Source organism: Sander lucioperca, chromosome 20 (genome assembly GCF_008315115.2).
Source record: "Sander lucioperca isolate FBNREF2018 chromosome 20, SLUC_FBN_1.2, whole genome shotgun sequence".
NCBI classification, from domain to species: domain Eukaryota; kingdom Metazoa; phylum Chordata; class Actinopteri; order Perciformes; family Percidae; genus Sander; species Sander lucioperca.
This window is the reverse complement of record NC_050192.1, coordinates 26,240,667-26,263,923: the sequence shown is the minus strand read 5'-3', so window position 1 is coordinate 26,263,923 and position 23,257 is coordinate 26,240,667. Positions and strand designations below refer to the sequence as shown.

Genomic DNA, 23,257 nt, shown 5'->3' with positions numbered 1-23,257 from the left:
CATACGACTTGTCCGTCAGATCAGCGCCGGGATGAAGATCCAGGCCGGGGGAGAGCACACAGGCTGCAGCAAGGTCGCGGACAATCCGGAGAACCAGGTCATCTGTTTGCAGTGTCAAGAGGAGCTGGTGCGGGTTTGTCCGGGGAGTCCGCGCAGTCCTCGCCGCGCCATCGCTCCGCGCTTCTCCTCCGGATCCGCAGGTAACGGCGGCCCTATATGTAGCGTACAGTTACATTACTTCTCATATTATTTACACATTTACACTTGTGTGGTTGATATTGCATCATCAGTTTTTTCCAATTTCGCTGTTGAGTGTGGGCTGACATGAGGGTGTGGTGCTCCAATATGCTCCAAATAACTGCTTGGGACAACCCAAGACTTATGTATTGTCATATAAAGAATTAATGGAGCACCTACCTTAATGAGTTATATGTATATGTATATGTGTATACAACATAAATAAACTAATTGTATGGCAGATGTTATCAAATTGGTTTATGGGGACCACAGGGTCCCTAAGCAAAATAGTTTAATTTAGTAATATTTAACTTTTAGGCCGGAGTTAAAGCCCCTTGGACAGTCATGTTAGTTTTCATGAGCTATTTCAAATGGGTGCACTGGGAATTTGAGTTATCCTTAATTTCCCATGACAACTTCTAATGCCACTATACGATAGAAGACTCTGAAAAGACTCTGAAAAGACTTTGAAAAGTCTCACACCATCTCACATCTGAAGACAATCTGTCATAATGTCACTGAGTTTTTACTCACAGACTATAAGATTTTACTACCAAGACTTACAACTTAAAAGGATAATATCAAACACGTCTGATTTTGTCGGAACGTCAAGACTGGACAAAGACTGACTTAAGACAGCTCGGACTGAGTTTTATGACCACCTTAGGCTGGCGACAGACTGGCTGCGTGGCGTGAGCGTGGCGTTTCTATTGCGTGTCAGCTGCATGATGGCTGTGTGGTGTTTTTTATGTCTTTGCACACCAGAAACGTGTCTGACGCGGCGCTGCTGCTGCTGCTAGCCTTGTCTGTACACATGGATGTTTCCCATTGATAAACTGCACTCAGTAGTAGATACTTCACGTTAAACATAAATATATACTGATTTGATTACAGCAAAGACAACGTCGGCAGTATTGGCGGCAAAATAGGCTACAGTATTGACAGGTGCGACATTTGAAAATCGATAATCATTTTTTATTTTTATTTTACATTTATATCTGCATTTATGTCAAAATCTAGAGACTTTCAAACATCAAAATGTCATTTATTAATATGTATTTGTGTCAAAATGACATATAAACTATATATTTCCTATTCTATTTTGCCTGGAAACGCTTCCAACACGCTTGCGTGTCGCGTGAAAAATAGGCGTCACTCCTGTTTCTAGCAGGCACGCGTTTTCGGCGCGGCTCGACATGCGTGTCACGCAGGCAAGCTTGCAAGCTCTAACCTGTTAACATGGGAGCCAAAATAAAAACGGACACGCCACGCAGCTGACACGCTCACGCATCCAGTCTGTGGCCGGCCTTACACCAAACGATTCAGATGATGGGAGCGCGCCCCAACAAAAGATGTTTGGTGTAAGGTCGGCATAATTTGAAGGTTCTTTGGTCTGTGTTTGGGACACACACAAACACACACATATGCACAAGTGCTCTTTATTCTCAAATTACAACTGCCTATAGGTGAAAAGATCGAGAGGAACTGCTGCTGCATCATAGTATACTGCTTCTTACCTGCTGCTCACGATGAAACAGCAGTCTATCCATCAACCAGCGAAGTTGCTGCAGTCATTTAAGATTGTGAATGAACCTCATTGTGAATGAAATGACTTTGTACCTTCTATGCTTTGTACACAAAGCTTGAATGATGTTAACATTTTTTAAAGCGCCATCTGATTATAACGGCACTGGAAGCTGCTCAGAGGCTGATATAGTTTGCAGAATCTGTGTGCTGACTTCCCATAACTTTGGTTATAAATGATACAGATGCAGATTCATCTCTAAACATGGAAGCAAATGTGCGAGCTTTCGCTGAAAAGCCTCCCAGTCAGTGATCAATGTCTATGCTTGGCTGCAATTGCTCTTCTTTGACACGGCTGTAAGTGTTAGATTAGCGAATAACGAAATGAGAGTTTTCTACAAAAGTTCTCTAAATTGCTAAGTGAGCAGAGGCATTTATATTCATTTCTGAGTCCAATGCAAAAGGGTTAGGCAGTACCTTGAAGAAGTGACTACAGTGCCATAGAAAGTAATTTCCTCTGCTGAGGCAGATTAATCATTTAACCTCTATCTCCCTTGATAACCTGGCGTTCCAAATTAGCTCTTTAGTTTCTTGCTATCACTGGAACCTGATGGCAAGCAGAGTTTCTCATTAAGTCATTCAAATAATTCAACGTTGTTTATTTACTGTACATTGCTGTCAAGTAACTAAGTTTCCATGATGGCAATGAACATGGCACGCGAGTCTGTTTATATGCAGCTTGGTCTGACCTTATTTCAGATCTTAAAGCTGCACTTTTGAAAATGTCTATCTTAAAAATATATCAAATGACAGTTTGTAATGTGAAAGGTGTCGCTTGTAACGTCAAACCCACAGAAAATGATCACTGAAATTTGCTTTTCCCCTCCGTTGGACGAATCATTTTAGTGTCTTTCAGCTCATTGTTTTGGTTTGACGGACTATAAACATTAATGCTTTGGTTCGGTTTCACCGCTCTTTTCAACCCAGTCTCCGGTTGCAACAGCGAACATCTTCTAAAACACCCAAATGTATGCTACGCTACCTGCCCAACACCAAACAGCAAAGTAAACAACTAGCTGGTGAACATAGTGGAACATTTAGCAGCTAAAGAGCCACATATGCCTTCTAAAGCGTGATTTATGCTTCTGCGTTAAATCTACGCTGTGGCTACGTACATAGGTACGTGAAGACACGGACCCTACGCCGTGTGCACCTCTCGAAAAATTTAACTACACGTCGCGGCGACGCACGTCCCTCGGTTGTCGCTTGGTAGCGTTGCATTTCCCCCGACTCACTTCCTGGTTTTCCTTCTCCATAAACAACCTGAAATCAAGGAGAGGGTTAACTTTTACTGCTACAGGTTTCCCACCGTGGTCAGAAAGCACAGGGGAGACACTTTGTTTCTCCCACTATGACTCTAGAGTCGCTACTCGCTCCGAAGCTAATCACCGTCACTCTCTCACTAGCTCTACCACACACGCCACACGCACACACATATGTCGGCCCCGCTATTCCCTTAAAGAGATCGACGCACACACCAACGCACAAGTATAAACTTCAGGCCACTTACGTAGGCTACGGCGAAAGCTCTGCGTGGAGCCTCCGCAGAACCATAAATCAAGCTTAAGGAGTTGATGGAGACCAACAAAAACCTACAAGGAAAGTGAATATTGGACTTTGATTCACCAGGCGGTCAGAAACATGACTCCAAATGAATCCAAATGTTGTTCCGCGTCTGTTATCTAACAGGTATCAACGTTCAAAATCAATGAATGCAGCTTTAAAGTTAACTTAGCAGAGGCTATTAGTAAAAATGTAACGATTCATTGATTAGATGATCGTCAGAAAATCAATCGGCAACTATTGTGATAATCGATTAATCGTTTAAGCCATTTAAAACTAAAAGAAGCAAAACTGGCTAAAATTATTTGGTAGCAGCTTCTCTAAATTGGAACCAGATCAGTAAGGGACAAACTAACTCTTGCAGGGTTTGAGGCATCATTCCTTTAAGACTGTCAGGGTTAGTGATGGGTTTTCTTTCTGCATGTCTTCCAGGGTTCCAGGCTCATTCTCATAACATTGCTAGTGTCATGAATTTTATTCACGGTGGATGATTTCATTCCCACCATAAATTGGTAGATAATAGGCACTAAAGCTGCCAGACTTATGGATTTTATTCCCTTACCTCTAACAAGGTCAAGAGTTTTTTTCCCCTTGTGTAGCTTGATGTGTGGAGCAGGGCACTAACATTGCAGGATTAGAGGTTTCATTCCTGTAACACTGCAGGGTCATGGTTTTTCTTAAGCCCCCAGGAACAGCACTAGGCTTCGTGGACACATTTGGAACTGAAGAATACTCTGGGACCCAGAAAAACTTTTGTGTTACACATTCAACTTGATATGTCCTTTTCAAATGACGTAACCGTTAGGGGTTTAAAGATACATCGATCTGGATCGATATATCGGTTCAAACCTCAACAATCCAATATTATTGACAAGTAAAAATATCAATACATATCGTGATCTTTAAGAATACATATTAATAAACCTTTAATTTCGAAGAATAATCAATGTAATATTGTATCGTAATAAAATGTGTGATTTACACCCCTAGTATCTGTCTTCTGTGCATCCTTAACTTTGGCATGGATGTTAAGCAATACTCTACTCTACTAGAGGGCTCTAACAAATGGGTCTCACACGGACCTCCACTTTTCCTACGCTACTGTCCAACTTACATTTAATTCCTGTCCAATCTCCAGCTAGCTGTTCTGCTGTTTGTCCCTGAGCGAAGTAAGTATAGATTTTAAAATTAAATTTTCTGACCAACTCTCCTAGCTCCGCCATTTTTGTTTTATTTCTTTGCCGTGTGCTACGGTTGTGTCTCGCTTGAACTATTGGCTACACTGCCCCCACACTTTCTGGTGGTACTGCTCCGTTTCATTTGTATCCGTAAGCTTTCATAAAACGTGCACAAATATGGTCAGAATGAATGCAGAGTACGAACTGAAGATTTCTTCCGTATACGTATCTAACGTTGAGCATAAATGAGCCTTAAAAGTTCTCAAACTATAGCGGTCACCTAAAAATCCATGTCTTTGTTGTAAGTTCTTTGGATAAAAGAGTCTACCTGATGCCTTACTATACCTTATGTATTATCTCTCCACCTGTCATAGACCGTGAGCCCAGCAGTAGCAGCTACAATGTCTCTTCAGGAACCTTCTACAGCTGTGTCAGTCAGATCACCATTGGTAAGTGCACTTTGTTCAAGACTGACGGAGCGTTTTCTGTTCAAGAAGAAAATGCTTTGCATGTTTCGCTATTGTCTTATATGTGGACAGTATACGTTTGTACCTAATACTAATGAAAGCCCTATATGATGACAACTTTCTTAATATGGTGTATTTATGTTAGTTTCATAATAATTGTAGCCAGTCATTTACTAGTTTTACCATTGTAATTCAATGTGGGTTGCACATTATGTTTTCCTAGCAGAATACCTGGAAAGGTTAGGCAAGGATTTGGTCATTTCTGTCAGAGGCAGCAATTTAACTTTCCAAACCAAAAGTGGCCACACAGCAGTGGACATAGCTTCTCATTAAAATGACATATCACTTTCAAACAGATTTACATAACATCAGTGAACTTTGTTTGCCTGTCAGAGCACAGAAAAAGAGGCAAACATACCATTATCAGCTCAGTCAAACAAGAGTTTATTTCCAGTTCAGACAGTTTAGGCTGGTGCAGTGATAGAAGAGCCATTGACTAAATATACATACTGTTTGCAACACCATTGAAAGATTTGTTTAAAATGATAACTGCTGCTAGAATTTTAACAGGAAAATCTTATATTCTGGAGGTGTGGAGCAGGGGTGGAGCCAGACGTTGTAAACATTCGGGGCTCAGCCCATACCAAGGAGGGTCATGACCCCTAGGGGAGATTTTTTCAACCATTGATGGCAGCTATTAGCATTTGATAATAAAATGCCTAAAAACCTGTACAACACGATAGTTGCCGAGGAACAACTGCATTTGATTATCATAAAGAGGGCGCGTCTGTAAAGGGAAGACTCGTGGATACCCATAGAACCATTTTCATTCAGATATCTGGAGGTCAGAGGTCAACGGACCCCTTTGAAAATTGGACATGAAAGTTTTTTTCCCCTCAACAAAAACTTGGCATACTTTGGAGCATTATTTAGCCCTCTTCCTAACAAGCTAGCATGACATGGTTGGAACCAAATGGATTGCTTATTTTCATATGATACCACTATCTTCTTTCTAGCTTTCAAAATGCAGGCCGCTACAGCCTCTGACTGATTTTGCAGGGGTTGTGACGCTCAAAAAAATGTGTCAACTGATTTAGAGACGTCTCTTAAGTCTATGGGGAAAAGTATTTTTGGGCCAGAGGGCTTTGGAAAATGACGAGGTACACAAAAAAAAAAAAAAATAAAAATAAAAAAAACCTGGCAGTTGATTGGATGACCCATCTTTCTCGTCATGGCCGCCATTGTTGTTTTGAACAGTTGCGGCCGTCACACCCACCTAAACCACGCCCGTAGCTGCCAGTAGCTCCTCACAAGATGCTAATTGGTCCAGTTAGCTGGTAGTTCAGACACAAATGCATTACTTGAAGCTTGACAAGACGGATTTTCAGTTTCAGTTTCAGGGTCCTCGTATTGTTCATGTTGGCCCACTGTCATGACTTACTGGGACATTTAAACAGAACAGAGCCATCGTTGATATCATTAGTCACACCTGTGCTTTCCCTACGAGTCCGCTGTGTGATATTATTTTACAGAACTTGCTGCAGTACAGTATGCTGCTGTATCAATTTCCGAGCTTACTGACAGCATACCAGGGGGACTTAAATGTTGAATGGGCTAAGCAGTAGGAAAATTAAAAATTTCCCCTGACATGTAACTTTGTTTGTACGTCAGGGGCCGCTGACAGGAAATAGTGCGTTGTTGACGAAGCTGTCTGAAACATGCAACCTCCTGCTATTTGCAATGTTCAGACCTTGCCTTTTGACATTTTTTCGATGAATATTACAGCCTGGTTAGTGTGAGAGGCTGTAAGCTGAATGCTGTGACAGACTTTGGGTTCAGCTGAGGCTGTTGCTGCTGCATGCAGGTGTTCCGCTCTTCTCTCTGTGCTAAATAAAAAATAACAAAAACTAATGAAGTGCTGAGGGAGAGCTTTGGACCGTTCTGTCAAAAAGTTAGTGTGCCGCCTGTGATTTAACGGCCCTGGCCTTTGTTTGAAAGGGAAAATACCAGTCAGCATCATGTACTGTATGTTCTTCAAAATTCTAAACTTCCATTAAATCCACCCTGCTTCATTGTTGCAGGAATTTACTGCGGTTGTGCGCCTGATAGACAGAGCTGATCTTCACCCCGAGGCAGAGTCAGTGAAGGATGACATGAAAAACAATCAAATGCACCATGCTGAAACTTTTACAATACGACTGAACACTGGAACTGTTTCTGTGTGTCAGTGGTCATGTTTCCATCAATGTATTTTTCTGCACATTTTGAAGTTTCGCATTAGAAAATGTTGATGGAAATGGCAAAATTGGAAAACACGTCCTCAAATTCGCAAAAAAGTTTTTACGCTCGCTTGAGGTGGTTTTTGCCTTTTTCGAAAAAGAGTTAATGCACAAAATGTATCAATCGGATGGGGGAAGGATCGGGATACGGGTCCCATCCAGTGCGGCGTACACTTGCGGCACAATGTGCGTAGTGGAGTTGCAGTGCGCTATAACCTGTGCCTCAGCCATGTCGGGTAAATCAACATGGCCTCATGACTTTGCGTAAACATACATGCCACTTTCCTAAAGCCAAATGGCGTGTTATCTGTATGCATTTTGAGCTATCCACGTGTATGTCTACGCTGTATACAGAGGATGTAAACATACATACCTGACTTTAAATTTACTACAGACCTGCAGCTCACAGTTGCAATATTCCCTGACGCTTGCCTCGCCGCTGTCATGCTTTGGGTTTGACTTTGTTGTCAGGAGGGACTCGCATGGGACGCTTGGACCCCGCCATAGTCTCGCATTGCCAGACCTTCCTCCACAGCACTGCGGAGGAAGGTCTGTCTAGTCCACACAGCATTCCTGGATGGGAGAAAAATGTGCTTTGGTTTATTGGCATTTCTTTAAAGCAATCACAATCGTCTTGGGCGGCGCTAAGCGCCGGACGGAGCAACGGTGCCTCTGCAAAATAGCCTCGGGAAGGAACTTGTTTCGGTGGAACATGTGTAATTTCAAAACTCAGATTGGACAGATAGTCTAGCTAGCTGTCTGGATTTACCCTGCAGAGATCTGAGGAGCAGTTAACCATAGTCCTCAGAAATCCACCGGAGTTTAGAATGCCAACTCAAAGAAAGCGGAAGGTGACGGATATCCGGCGGAATGAGGGACAATATGACATTTCCTGGTTTTAAAGGCTGCATTACAGTAAAGTGATGTAATTTTCTGAACTTACCAGACTGTTCTAGCTTTTCTATTATTTGCCTTTACACACTTTATCAATACATCAACGTTGTTGATTAGCATTGATCTAAAATCTTCTTGTGAAAATATTTTGTGAAAGCACCAGTTGTCAACCCTACAATATTGTGGCAATATCGACATCGAGGTATTTGGTCAAGAATATCGTGATGTTTGATTTTCTTTACATCGCCCAGCCCTAACTGCAACTCCTGCATCAGCTGACAGAAGCACATTTAGTGTTGTAACACACTCGGACACAATGGAAACATAAAATACTCTAGATTTCTTTTTTCCCCATCACACCAGCCCTGCATCCACTTAAAGGTCTTCCACGGCAAGTCTCTCTCTGATTATTGTAGACACTCAGCTGAAAACTTGTTATTGCACAGTGCAGCGTGTGGCCCAGATACCTGCACCTGCATTTGTTGTCTTACCTCTGAAGGTGTCAGGAAGTGGAAGTGCTACATATCTGGGCCTCGCTCTCCTTAGAGAGCAACGCAGGCACTTTTTCTGATGACTGCGACATACATATTGCTTAGAACACACTATGTCCGAAAAGGCTGCGTGCATCGTGAGTTTTGGAGGTTGTTCGGATACATGCCAGGTGTGGATTACCACCCCCCCCCCACACCCCCCGCCATTTCAGGTGACTTTCATGGGATGTTGAGGACTGTTGACTAAATGCAGTATTTAATGTCTTCTTTTGAATTGGGTTACACTATACGTACCTGGAGCACGTTTCTGTACAGCCCATACATTTTAGAGTTCCAAAATCACTCCGTCAACAGTCTGTCGGCCATTTCTGAAAGTCTGAAATCCACGAACTTGCGTCTATGGTAGGTTTAGTACCAATTAAATACCAATACATCAATATATCGTTGTCCTTCTTTGTACGATACGGGAATCGATACGCTGGCACCAAAAATCTATATTTTAATTAAAAAAACAAGGCACTCTGAATAGATTTCCCTGCTCCCAGCGTCGGTACTTCACGGCTCCTCGAGGTGGCGCTCAACACATGAATGAGGGATACTTGAACAGAAGTTAACTAGCCGTAAAGGAAGAGGTTTTCAACGGGATGGTGGACAGCAGTTTGAGGAAAATAACAGATGCCCCAGCCACGTTTAAGTCCCAAGTCTGGACCTATAGTTGCTCTATAGTTGTGTCATTTTAATTTACAGACTAAAAAACTTTTCTAACCGTTCGACTTGCAGTGACTAATACTCCGACAGCCCAGAGCCCCCTTTTGATCAAACGAAAAGAGTACCAACATTTGAGGATAGGGGCATCCAGGGGATGACCTCTCATATGCAGATATGGATGTCTGCCGGAGCCCCACTGCTGCGTTTAGCCCCTGGGGGCCTCACAGAGGCCTGAAAAAATGTGTTCGATCAAACATTCAAAAGTACCATCTCAAACCAATCTGATATTAACAAGCAGGCCACACAGAGTACTGAATGGCCCCTGCCAGACAAATTATCCGCTGTGAAGGGCCCGGCAGACACCAAAAAAGGGCCCCTCAGATATGGCCTAGATCAAACGAAGGAGGTACCACATGAAACCACCTTGAAATGAAAAAGCACATCCAGCAGAGGCAGGGATATGTAGAACAGAAAGGGGGAAATCCCACGCAATACCCCCCCCGGCAAATCGCATCCTGATTATAGAATTGTCTAGCAATATATTGATTGGAGCTGTATCATGATATTATCAGTATCGTGAGCCATGTATTGTGTATTGTATCGGGAGGTACCCTGTGATTCCCACCCCTAGTCTCTATGGTGCTGGACGGTGTGGATGAGGGGCCCAAAATGTTGTCCCCCTGTCCTAACGACGGGCCTGTTTGTATTTAAAGGCCCTGAAAACCTTTTTAAAATTTTTTTTTAAAATCAGCTTCCAACTGTGAGTCATGGGCTCCTACCATAACACAACGTTTTCTACCATGCAGTTTTGAGTATTTCACGTGAGAGATTTCTGCGTTTCAGATTTTGTCTGTGCCCTTCTCACTAGGTTTAAGTGGGGAAGGCTCATTTGGGAAATTGTGATGTCACGTATTTCCATGCACCAGTCAGGATTTGGCAGCATTTGAATACAAATGTAATGGCAGTTGTGGGGTTGTTTCTGTCAGTGAAATCTGATTAAACCCACACAGCCCTCAGAGAGCAAATTAGCTCCATCAGTACTGCATCAGAGTTTTTCATTGTTAAACTCCTCATAATAATAATAATTTAAGAATGCTTTTTCCCCCCAACCTTTGACTTTGATCGCTCATTATGTAGTCATGAGAATTTAGGAATATAGAGAAATGCATGCATTTCAAAAGTTTTCAGGGGCTTTAAGGCTGGTATATCGACTTAAAACAATAAAGTGAAAGACTTGAAAATTACCCTGATTTGACTATTATCTGCGATTTTGTGTCCTTTGTTGACTTGCATCATTTATGTTTAAGTTGTACTACCATGATTTTTAGCTTTGTAACATGAACCAAAACAGCATTCTGAAGCCGGAGTTATGCTTCTCCAGGATACACGTAGGCGAAGGTACAGTACACATTCTTTTATACTTGTAAGGATTGGGGGTATAACGTACGTGTCCATTTGGAAGCAGTGTCACAATTAGCAAACCACAATGTAAAGAAAATATAGAGGAAATTACAAGATGGAAATGAATATTACCTGGTGACAGTGTAAACAAACCAGAACTTTTGAATCACCCAATGAGCTTGCTTGAGACTCGGGTCTGAACTATGTGTTGTTGAGATTTGGGAGGCTACCTACGGTTACCCATAACAAAATATATTTATATGTATTTCCGCAAAAGCATAATTTCATCTACTGTAACATGTAATCTTAAAACAAGAACAAACTGGTACAACGTTTTAAAAGGGTGAAAAAAAATCTTAAGCATATACTACATTGACCAAGTCTCACTTTGTCCAGGCTTTTTTCAGATGTTTAGGTACACTGGTGTGCCTCCTTAGCCTGAACAGTGAGGAGTATTGCATTTGCAATTTAAAGTAAGCTAAATATTACTGCATAATTTCCTGTATTCCTGTTCGCAAACTTTCACACACACCAAAGAATATCTTCTTTCCTATAATTTCCAAGCAGCAGTCAGATTCTCCTCGCCAAAAGTTGTTGTACTAGATAAATCCCCCTCAGGGACTGTGCTCTAGTTGTTGCAAGTGCTGACTTCAGCACAAACATTATTTTTCGGGGACACCCGGCCTAATGCGGTCGACTCCATCGTGTGAAAAGCCCTTTATTCTTGTAGGGAAATTGAGGCTGTAAAATAGCTGAGATGTATAGCCTACATTTGCTTCAGAATGTATCCTCCAGCTAAATGTGCCATGTGTGCGGAGCCAGCTGGGAGGCTCAGAGACTGCCAGGCCGTCCACTACTCTGCTATTGATCAGGCTGTGTTTGTTCGTTGCTGATGTTCCTTCCAAATGTGCTGGGCTTTGTGTTTTACAGGAAACCGGGAGGGGGGGGGGGGTGAGTGTGTTCCATAGTCCTACCTGACCCCGGTGTGTTACATAACGGCAGTGTGCAGAAAATCAGCAGGAGAAGAAAATCACAGCATACTGTACTGTATGTGCAGATAATGGAAATCCAGGGAACAGTGATGAAGCTCTCCAGGCCTGGACCCGGACTTGGACTCGCGCACTGATGCTTGGACTCAAGGATTTATGAAATTGAAGTTGGATGAAGTTTCTTCTCACACTTCTATGTGTGGGTCATACATATGTTATATAAAATATTGATGTACAGTATATTTAGTCTATAACTGTTTCATGCAGGGGGCCAGTGACAGAGTACTCAAGTCCTGGACTCAGGTAATGGTGACTCGATTCGGACTCGATTAGAACTCTTCTTTGGTGACTCGGACTTCGACTCAAACACGAACACTAGGGACTCAAGACTCGACTCAGACTCGAACTTAGGCAATTGTGGACTTGGGCTCTTCTTTGGTGACTCGGACTTGAACACTGGGGACTCGAGACTTGACTACAACACTGCCAGGAAATTTAAGAGAGATCAGTGAAGAGAGAGAGTTAAGCGAATTAACCTCAAAACTTAATTTAAACTTTTAAGACAAGAGCCTGAAGTTTCCAAAGATGTATTCAGAAATACATCTACCAGCACCTTTGAAGTTCACTTATTAACACTCAAACTACATTTCCTTTGTTTAATCTATACACAAACAGAAATGTACAGTAAAATGACAAGCTAGGCTAACTGCCAATCTTCTCATCTAACTCTCAGCAAGGAAACAAATAACCTGATTTCCCAAAATCATTTCCCAAAAACTATTTATCTATGGGAAAATGTAAGTGAAAGATAAGAGTCCAAAGGGTTAAAAAATTAGGAGTGTACCCTAAAGTGAATTTACAGTTCCACTTTTCCCCTGATGCGCTTGGAAGAAGAAAAACAAAATGTACGGCCTTGTTTGACCATGTCAAACTGCCAGAGACTCTGAGCTCAGACAGCTGCCAGCCCAGAGCTAAACTGGGTCGCCAGTCTCCGAGGCCTCATGAAACAGAGAGCTTTCTGAGGATCGAAGGCCGGAGGCGAGCCAAGCTGTTTCAGCAGTCTGCAGGGTCCTCGTAGGAAAGTAGGAAAGCTGCTTTTTGCTCTTCTTCTGTCAGAGGGATCCTGAGGACCTTTACGGCCTGTCATCTAATAGCTGCTTTCCCCAGAGCAATTTTTGAAGGGGACACAAATAATGCGGCCAAAATTGTACCTGTATATGATATGTGTACACAGAGGAAAGCCTCACTACTCTTATTAGTGTAGCATTTACTTGTTAATGCTTTAGTGCGTAACTTTTTTATAATAGTGAACGTCCGTTACATTCAAGCCATTGCCAAATGAGTTGATACAAAGCTATTAAAGACTATCGGCTCCACACAACTCTCTCTGTATTTCTCAGTATGACTATATTCAGAAGATTGTGTCGTCCGGCAACTTTCGCGCGCAGAAACTTGAAGAAATTGAAGATAATTACCTCTTCTGAAAAGTCCATGTTTTTTTAATCCTCCGTGTCCTCCTTGGCTACTAGCAACTGCGTGTTGGAGGGGTGGGGGTGATGCGCAATCACTGAAGGCTTGTATCATGTGGACGTGCCGACAGTTTTGTTGTCATTACTTAGAATTCCTCACGGGGGCGACAGAGACTACGTGCTATAGCTTTAAGGGGACTGTTGTTTTAATCCAAACCACAATCTTTTTACTAATCTTAACCCTCGCGTTGCTCTCGGGTCAAATTTAATTCAAGTATTTTATATCAGAAATATGGGGTTCTTTCAACCAAATTGCCCAAAAAAAACTTTGGATGCATGGATGTACGTTTACATCTATAGATTACACCCAAGATTCATTCCATTGAATCTTGGGTGTTTTATTCAATTTTTATAGCATTTGAAAAAAATAAATCAAATTGTTTCAAAACAGCATCCTACTAAACTTTAACATAAACCATTCTGTGATTCACTAAACATCATCTGATCTTAACCATTAGTCAAAATAATTCATAATTTCTTCTTTTTTAAACTAAAAAAATTGGTATGTCATTTAAGTTAGGTCTATCGCCCATGAATTAAAAAAAAAAAATTTAAAAAACTTTGACAAAAGTGACAAAACGTTGGAAAAAGCTCCTAAAAAGTTAATTTTCAATTTTAAGGACAACAAGTTCGTGGGAAGACAACACAAGGATGAACTAGTCGTTTTGGTGCCTAAACTTAACTGTCGTTGCGGGATGACAGTCACCTTTTGTCGGCTAAAACTGCAACGGCCGCTGAAGGTGACGTGAAAGGGGGAAAGCAGCCAGTGAACCAAACGACTGTGAGGCCAAGGTCAAAATGTTTTTAAACTTAAAATTAGAGCTTGGTCAATATGGAGAAAAGCAAATATCACAATGTTTTTGACCAAATACCTCGATATCGCGCCGATATTGTAAGGTTGACTATTGGTACTTCCAAAATATTTACACAATGAGATTTTAGATAAATGATCATCAGTAACGTGGATAAAGGCAAATAATAGAACAGCTAGAACAGTCTGGTAAGTTCAGAAAATTACATCACGTTGCTGTAATGCAGCCTTTAAAACCAGGAAAAGACAACACGTGTCATATTACAATATCCAAAATTTAAGACGATATCTAGCCTCAAATAGATAGATATAATATTGATATATTGCCCAGCCCTACTTAAAATGTTTTTTTTTGTCCTGTTGCTTTGTGAATTATTTTACTACTTACAACTATTTTAAGTGTATATCATTATATTATTTGCAATACACAGCGTGGTATTTAATGATATTTTTATGGTGGATCAACCCTCAGATGGGGTAGGTCCTGACCCCTCCGACCCCCCTGCGAGTCCTGCCTATGCAACCACATTCACCATCAAACCTCTGCCTAAAGAACTGACAATTGAAAAGCATAACTTGTTGTTGAAGGAGCAACTTTCAAACAACGTATTTGTTCCCTTTCTTGTCCTTTGGAATGCGCCTTGGTCGACGAGCTTAAACATGACTCAGAATCCACTGATTTCTTAGACTGGGTAAACCCAGCCCGATCTGCTGGCGATTTGATTTCGCCCTGCAGGCTGGAAACCTGTACATTTTTCTATCCTGCTTCCGTTACAAATTTGCGGGGACCAATCACAAACTGGCTTATCCACCTGGCTCGCTATATGACGATAGAGAAGCGACCAAGCAGCTTTTTGTTTACATTCAACATGGCTGCCACCGAAGCGCAGCAACCCATTGATGCCGCTGTCGCTGCCATGTCACCCGGATCGTCGGTCTGATTGGTTGAAGGACTATCCAAATGATCACGCCTCTTGTGCAGAGAAAATACAGAGCAGACTCCCCAGACTAATGTTCAATCTTAAAAGATTGAGCTTGGTCTGGTGATAGACAGACTACTGATTTCTTTCTTTTGGCACATTTTCCCCCTTCTTTTATTATCATTCAAACTTCATATTGATACGTTTTCTTCTTTTCCACAAGCAAATAATGAACTGTCCTTACCAGATGGCGTACAAGGATTGACAGCATAGCAAAAAATAAAAGATACAATTTTCTTTTTTTAAAAAGCGGGACTCAGCGTTCACAAAAAACGTATGGCTACAAACCAAAGGAAGCCAAACTGAATGACAGCTCAGCTCTTATACACCAGCTGATGCAATTACTGCCTCAATCAGCTGATTGTCAAAAGGCTGTGACGATACGCCACGTACCAAGATCAATTAACACAACTTGTTAGTTTATAATGGGTCTAGTTTACTCTCATTATCGATGCTTTTATGCAACACTTATTTTTGGGGCTTTTTCTGCCTTTATTTTGACAGGACAGTTAGGTGAGAAAGGGGAGAGAGAGAGAGGGGAAAGACATACAGGAAATTGTCACCGGTCGGATTCGAACCCTGGACCTCTGCATCGAGGAATAAACCTCTCAGTACATGTGCGCCTGCTCTACCACTGACCCAACCCGGCCACACCTTTTATGCACAATTCATCAAAATAAAAGTTACTATCAAAATCAAAATGTTGGCTTCAACAGTTGTCCTTTAAGCCATTCTTGTGTTTTTCTGTGTTACTGGCTGCTTGTAGACTGGTTACAGTATTTTCGGTTACAAGGTAACTTTGGTTCTCTGAGTGAAGAGACTATCTCTCCACAGAGTTACATATTCCATATGTACGAGGGGGGGGACTGCCCAAGTGGGTCACTATATACAGTATATACATATGGAATGTTTAACTCTGTGGAGAGTCTTGATGCAATAAAGAAACACTGTTTTTGAACTGTGATCAGTGGCAGAGGAAGACATGATTTTAGTTAAGAATATCCTTTTTCTGTGTCAGTCTGTATATTTGGTAATTGAAATATGATCGTTATTACTTTGTAGAAGTTGTAAATATGAGTGACAGGACAGGTGCTGAGTTGTTGTCTGTAAACACATTTGCTTGCAGCTGAAACTCTCAGTAAAATGCTGGCTAATGCCTGATGACAGTTGGATGTTTCAGTGATGGTGTCAACTTCTAACCACTAGAGGGCAACATAACTGAGGAGATTAACGGGATCCTTTGGACTGTTGTGGATCTACCAGCATTACAAAGAGCCATAGTAGAGGTCAGAGGTCCCTGATAGTCAGCGGTGGAAGAAGTATTCAGATCCTTTGCTAAGTAAAAAGTAGTAATACCACACTGTAAAAAATACTCTGTTACAAGTAAAAGTCCTGCAATGAAAATGTTACTTCAGTAAAAGTATGTAAGACGAGAAAATGGAAACGATCCGAACAGTTCTGTGTCTAATCATTTCAGCTGTAAGTGTAGGCCTATACAGTGTTGGGTAGTTTAATTCATAATAAAACATATTTTAAAACCTATATGTGTTTTGTGTGCAAAAACTTAATTTGTCAAGTAACTAATAACTAAAGCTGTCAGAGTAATGTAGTGGAGTATATTTCTCCGAAATGTAGCGGTGTAGAAGTAGAAAGTGGCATGAAAAGAAAAGACTCAAGAAAAGTACAAGTAGCTCAAATTTGTGCTTAAGTACAGTACTTGAGTAAATGCACTTAGTTACATTCCACCACTGCTGATAGTAGATGCATCAAAATCCCCCTATGATCATGTATGATAGAGAAGAAGCACATTCAGTGTCATACTTCATTGTGACACTTGATAAATGCATGTTATATTCACAGTTGGAGGTTGGTGAAAGTGTATATTGTGCATGATAACGACAGAATAAAACAAAGTTGAAACAAAGTATGAGTTTAAAATAAATTTCTCCTGATCTGTCTTCTGATCGTTTTCCTTTGCACAGGGTTTGATCTCGGGGGTCAAGTGGCCATCGGCTTCTCCCACTGGAAGAGCCCTTTCCCAGCGAACGGCCAGAATCTCCCCAGTCCGGACTGCGTTCACTCTGAGGCCTCCACAGTCCCGCCCATCAGCGAGTATCTGGAGCCGGTGTCCTGCCCGGCTTCGTTGTCCATCACCCCGCTGCCCACCTGCAGCGCCAGCCAGGAGACGCTCTGCGACAGCAGCACGAGTACGTAGACTGCAGTGCAGTACATGCTTTAAACTACCAGCCCTCAGTTTACTGGAGCAGCAAATAGACATTTAAATGACTAAAATACTTTTCAGATCAGCTCTGACCTGGTCGATATGATTAATGTTGTCAGGGGAGCTCTTGGCAGAGACAATATAGACATAGGTGTTTAAATAGTTTGGGAGCTGCACCAAGCAATAGAAAGAAAATATGACAGGTTGCAGCATTTTTTTTTAAAATAATAATGATATTAATAAACTGTATTTATATATCACAATTCATGCATGAAATCATTCCTGCAAACTAGTCGCTTTTCGGCGAAAATCGCCGTATTGAATGGCAAAATGTCATCCACGTGAATCGTGTAGATCCGAAGAGTCTTTCCCGTCAATTTCCCATAAACGGGAGTCTCAAAAACCTACTGCGTCTTCTTCACAATAAAACATCTTTGGTGATACGTCACGCGAGTCATTTGGCCAATCACAATCACTGTCACAATCAGCTGTATAAAATGTGTCACCTTTTTCAGCCCTTCTGAGTTTGCAGGTATGATAAAATGTAACACAAAGTGCTAAACAAAGAAAAAGATAATTATAGCATTTATGATAAGACAATAAAAACATCAAATTAAAACAGCAGAAAAATACAAGATAAAACAACCAGGTGGAGGAAATGGTAAAAAAAAGATGTGTCTTAAGACTTTGTTTGAAAGTTTCAACATATTTAAAGCTCCTAAGTCTTTTAGGCAGACTGTTTCAGGGAGTACTAAATTATAGCTGCCTCTCCATGCCTTACTAGTTCTGACCTCAGGTACAATCAAGAGGTTGGAGTTAGAGAATCTCTGTGACCTAGCAGGCACATACTGTATGTCTCAACCATCTCAGACAAATAGGATGGGGGAAAAGCCATTCCATGATTTAAAAACCAATAAAATAATTTTAAAAGGAATTCTGTGACAGACACGTTACCAATGTAAAGATTTTAAGATTGGAGAAATGTGGGCTCTCTGACACACAGAGTGAAGAGAATTGGGCCTAAAATAGAGCCCTGCGGGACATCACGTCAGGACTGTTTTATCAGAGGAGTGGTCATGCATGGCCACATAGAATTTTTGACCTGAACCATTCAAGGACCACATAGAATTTTTGACCTGAACCATTCAAGGACCAACCCAGTGTTCGAGTCTGTCCAGCAGAATATTATGATCTACGTATCGAACGCAGCACTGACGAGCACAGAAAGCTTTCTCATTCTGAGGTAATTTACAGCTTCGACTAGAGCTGTTCCCGTACTGTGCTGGGCCCAGACTGGAATTCATCTCTATGTTATTGTGTAAATTAAAGTCACCAATAATGATTATGTTGGCATAATTTAGGCTGATGATAGATACAGTAAGAGCTCAGAGAAGTCAGACAAGATGCTTTGGTGGTCTGTAGACAATAACTGCAAGAATAAGTACCTGACAAATCAGTATGACAGCATGATATTCAAATGAACTATAAACTACAGGAAGACTATACTTTTGCATGCTTAGGCCTTCTTTATTTCTCACGCATCTGCATTCAATCCTCACACACATGCTCACTCATTTCTTGCTGTCCCGTCCAGGGTTGTCAATTATCTTATCATCTGCTCTCATCAGCTGATCTCATCTATCCAATAGCTCACCTATTGGATACACCTACAGTACATCGCAGTCCATCATCCAGCTGCTTCTGTTTAAATATAATTCTCTCTCTGCCTAGTCTCACATTGCCAAACCTATCTCCACAGCGCTGTGGGGTAAGTTCTGGATACTCCATACATACATTCTGACATAGGAGAAAAAAACTGGGTTGTTTGAATTTCTTTAAACCAATCACAATCGTCTTGGGGCGGCGCTAATCTCCGGACGCAGTGACAGTGGCTCTGCAAAATGTCTCAGGAAGGAACTTGTTTTGGTGGAACATTTTGCACCCCGCAAAAGAAAACGCCACATACAATATTAAATGAACTGTTGACACAACACAGTAACGTGAGCTATTTAAATTGGCTGGATACATGGTTAAACGTCATTTGCTCTTACCAGTGTATCACCGTGTGTATTTTGTCCATAGCAATCCCACCGACGCGTGCGGGCGCATGCACGGGATGCATGTGTGTGTGTGTGTGTGTGTGTGTGTGTGTCCTACCAAAGCAGAGAATTAGCTCCACACATAGTTCATTATAGGCTAAGTCTTAAATATATTTGGAATATCCATTGAAATATTCACATTTTACATTCATTACATTTTTCGAAGGGGGTCTCGCCCAGGGTGTAATTCAAAATGTAGAACCGCCACTGATGGTGGCTGTCCCTCCGCCCCTCTTCCCTTGTCTAATGGTCTAGAAGAAGTAATCATTTCAATAAGAGCAGCAGATGAGTCTGTGTTTAGCCAGGTTTCAGTTAAAAATAGGCAGTCAAACTGGTGCTTTAAAATAAGATAATCAAAAAAAAGTTTTATTGACGAGGGACCTCTACAAAAGTACCCCTTTTGTGTTTTGCTCTCCTGAGCAGCAGTGGAGGGTATGAAGGTAAATATGGTGCAAAATGGGAGAGCTTGTAGAATACGATGTGAGAACTTGCAGAACAAAAAATCTGAACTTGTATGTTAAAATGTGCACTTGTAAAAATTAAATTTGAAGATTTGACGGTCCGTCTGCGGCTGCAGGCCGTGGAGCTCACCGCCAGTGTTTCAGTTTGACTGTTAAAAAGTGTTTAGACAATTAAAAGGTATTTATTTAGAAGCGGGCTGGCTGGTTAGTTGGCTAACGCTAGCATGCTATTCCACCAAGCTTCCATGCTACATAAATAAGCCAGACAGAGTTGTCCCTCATCTGGCGATAGAAACCCTGCTTTTCCCATAGACTGTATATAAGAAGGCTTTTCCCGTTCTGTTATCTCAGAGCTCCACAGGTACAAATTAGTTTTGCACCAAATGTATCGTCAAGAGTGTTGTGAAAGTCGAGGTGCGCAGATTCGCCACTTTGTGATGCGAGAGAGCACATATGTGAAGTTGCAGTGACAGATTCGAGAGGTTGTAATCACTGAGTTGTGGTTGTGATGGAAAATGAACCAGAGTAAAAAAAAAAGTATACGAGTAAATGTTGCATTATAAGTTTGCAGCTGTCATTGTGTTCATGTAAATATCAATCTACACATTTGTGAATATTTTTTCTGTGACTTCACATTCAGAATACAGGTGTGTGAACATTTTCTACAAGTGCAAATTTCAACTTACAAGTTCAGATTTTTTTTACAAGCTCTCATGTTTTTTTTCTTTGTATGACTTCAAATTCAGATCACATGTGTGTGAATATGTTTTACAAGTGCAAATTTAATTTTTACAAGTGCAAATTTAATTTTTACAAGTGCAAATTTTAACATACAAGTTCAGATTTTTTGTTCTGCAAGTTCTCACATCGTATTCTACAAGCTCTCCCATTTTGCACCATATTTACCTTCATAGGGGAGGGACTGTTGCACAGAGAGAGATTTGTGTAACATAGACAGCTGAAGCCTCATATTAGCTTTGGCTGAACTAAGGAATGCAGTTTTCATTTTTCACAGGTCAGGTGGATTTAGTCCCCATCACTTATAATAAAATTAATTTACAAAAGGGATCTCTTCAGGGCCAGCACAGACAGGAGTAATGATTACAGTGACCAATAAATAGTTCAACGTAGGGCTACTTGATTATGTAAAAAAAATACAATTACATTACATGTCATTTTGCTGACACTTTTATCCAAAGCGACTTACAATTGCTATATATGTCAGAGGTCACACTCCTCTGGAGCAACTAGGGGTTAAGTGTCTTGCTCAGGGACACATTAGTTGATGTATCGCAGTGGGATTCGAACCTGGGTCTCCCACACCAAAGGCATGTGTCATATCCACTGCGCCATCACCACCCACCACCCACCACCCAATTATTTTGGTCAATATTGAAATCACGATTATTTATCACAATTACTCATTGGCTTTTGGAAAAGATGTTGCATTTATTGAACTTGTGAAATTTCCCTTAATACTTTTCCTGTTTGAACTTTTTGAATTCCCCCTCAGAACACAAGACAAAAAAAGGGGTTTACTTGCAAAATGCAATACGCAAAATAATCGTTTTTCTCAATCACATTGTTTTTGTGATCGTTAGGAGCCGAAATTGAAATCGCTATTAAAATTCAATTAATTGCACAGCCCTATTTTAACTTACACATGGCCATTTTTGTATTGTTTTAGAGAAGACTTAAAAAAATATGAAACTATCCTTTAATACCAACTTGTTAATAAGTGTGTGGTGCGGTGTGTGCCCTTGAGTCTCCATCAAAAGGTACAAACTGCGACTGTCATCGGTGCCAACTGTCAGTGTTTTGGGCTACAGCAACACTGACACAGCCAGCCCTTTTTTCTGATTGGCCGCTGACAGAGCAGCTTAACCTCTGATTGGCTGCCAGGGAAGACTGGTTAAGAATGCTGATGAACGGCATGCACCTCCTCTCTCTCTCTCTCTCTCTCTCTCTCTCTCTCTCTCTCTCTCTCTCTCTCTCTTTCTCTCTTTCTCTCTCTCTCTCTCACTGTAAACATCCTGCTCATGCTTGTGTGTTTTTTCCTCCAGAGAAGATCTTTGACAGTTTTTTTTTTGTGAGCTCTGGCCGTAGCATCTACACTATGACAGATCCGTCTGTGTGGGAGAATGTGCGTGTGTGTTTGCGTGAATAGTGATGTCAGATCGACCTATGCGGTGATGAGAAGGAAGGAGTAAAAAAAAGTGGGGATGCTGGTTTCCCTCGTGGGACGTCGTGTTTGTTTGCTTTCCTCAGCGAGGTCATTTGCATGCTGGGGCTGGCGAAGGGGAGGAGGGCTGACCGCTGTGTGTGTGTGCGTGCGTGTGTGTGCATGTGTGTGTGTGTATGGGGGGGGAAAACATCTTCTGGCTGCTTTGGCGTCTGCTGCGGCTCTGCTGGGAAGCCCCCCCTCTCTCCCTCTCTTCCCCTCTGAGGGGTGAAGCTGCCTCTCTACCTCTCTCCACCTTCACACGGTGAGTGTTGTCAAGTTGTCTTGAAGCAAAGGCAGCTTCTTCACCAGAGTGGATGCTGCTCTTTTTTTGTTGCTGCAGTGCTCTCTCATGTGTTGCTGTGCACTACTCACACTCCTCTTCACGCTACTTCATCTCTTTCCTGTGACCATGCAAGCATTTGACCTTCACACACACACACACACACACACACACACACATACACACACACTCATTTTCTCTCCGAGCTGTCCCCCGTTCTCTTTGGATCGTAAATGTACATTTTTTCATACACCCTACTTTCTCATCTTTTGTGCTGCATCAGTTGTAAGACACAGAAATGGGTCATGCCTCTGTGAGGAGTGTGTGTCTGTGTGTGTGTGTGTGTGTGTGTGTGTGTGTGTGTGTGTGTGTGTGTGTGTGTGTGTGTGTGTGTGTGTGTGCGTGTGGGGCAGGTTGTCAGCCTGTGCAAATCTCCACTGCTTTCCATCAGGGAGAACATACCCTCCCCCCCATCCCCCCCCACCCCCCCACACACACTCTCCCTGTCCACCGTAGGGCATGATGGGAGCATCCAGGTGGAACGAACCATTCCTCCTCACAAATGACTGACACCCAATCCCCTCTGCAACACATTACACATCCCCACCACCTCACAGTCTTCTTCCCTTTTCCTCCTTCAATCTTTTATTCTCTTCACAGTGTGAGCGGTCATCTCCCGGCTGTGTTGTAATACGCAAGTAACTATGTTGTGTGTTTGTATGTGTGTGTGTGTGTGTGTGTGTGTGTGTTTTGTCTAAAAAGGCAAAGATAACAATTAATGGGACTTAAAGGTCCCATATAATGCTAATTTTCAGCGTGATATTTGTATTTTGGGTTTCTACTAGAACATGTTTCCATGCT

General features: G+C 41.7%; 1 protein-coding gene across 7 annotated transcripts in view; it reads left to right on the top strand.

Moving 5' to 3' along the window:
- The window catches only part of LOC116054745 (anoctamin-4), a 67,839-nt gene that overhangs the window by 233 nt on the left and 44,349 nt on the right, over positions 1 to 23,257 (top strand). For 6 of the 7 annotated variants that reach the window (XM_035996219.1, XM_035996217.1, XM_035996216.1 and 3 more), the window contains exons 1-3: positions 1 to 200; positions 4,937 to 5,011; positions 17,094 to 17,318. The exon at positions 1 to 200 is cut by the window's left edge. In XM_035996219.1, the coding sequence (XP_035852112.1) occupies positions 1 to 200; positions 4,937 to 5,011; positions 17,094 to 17,318 (500 nt within the window). Of the gene's footprint in view, positions 201 to 4,936; positions 5,012 to 17,093; positions 17,319 to 21,920; positions 22,379 to 23,257 lie in introns of those variants that run through there. The other variant, XM_035996221.1, reaches the window with a different exon arrangement.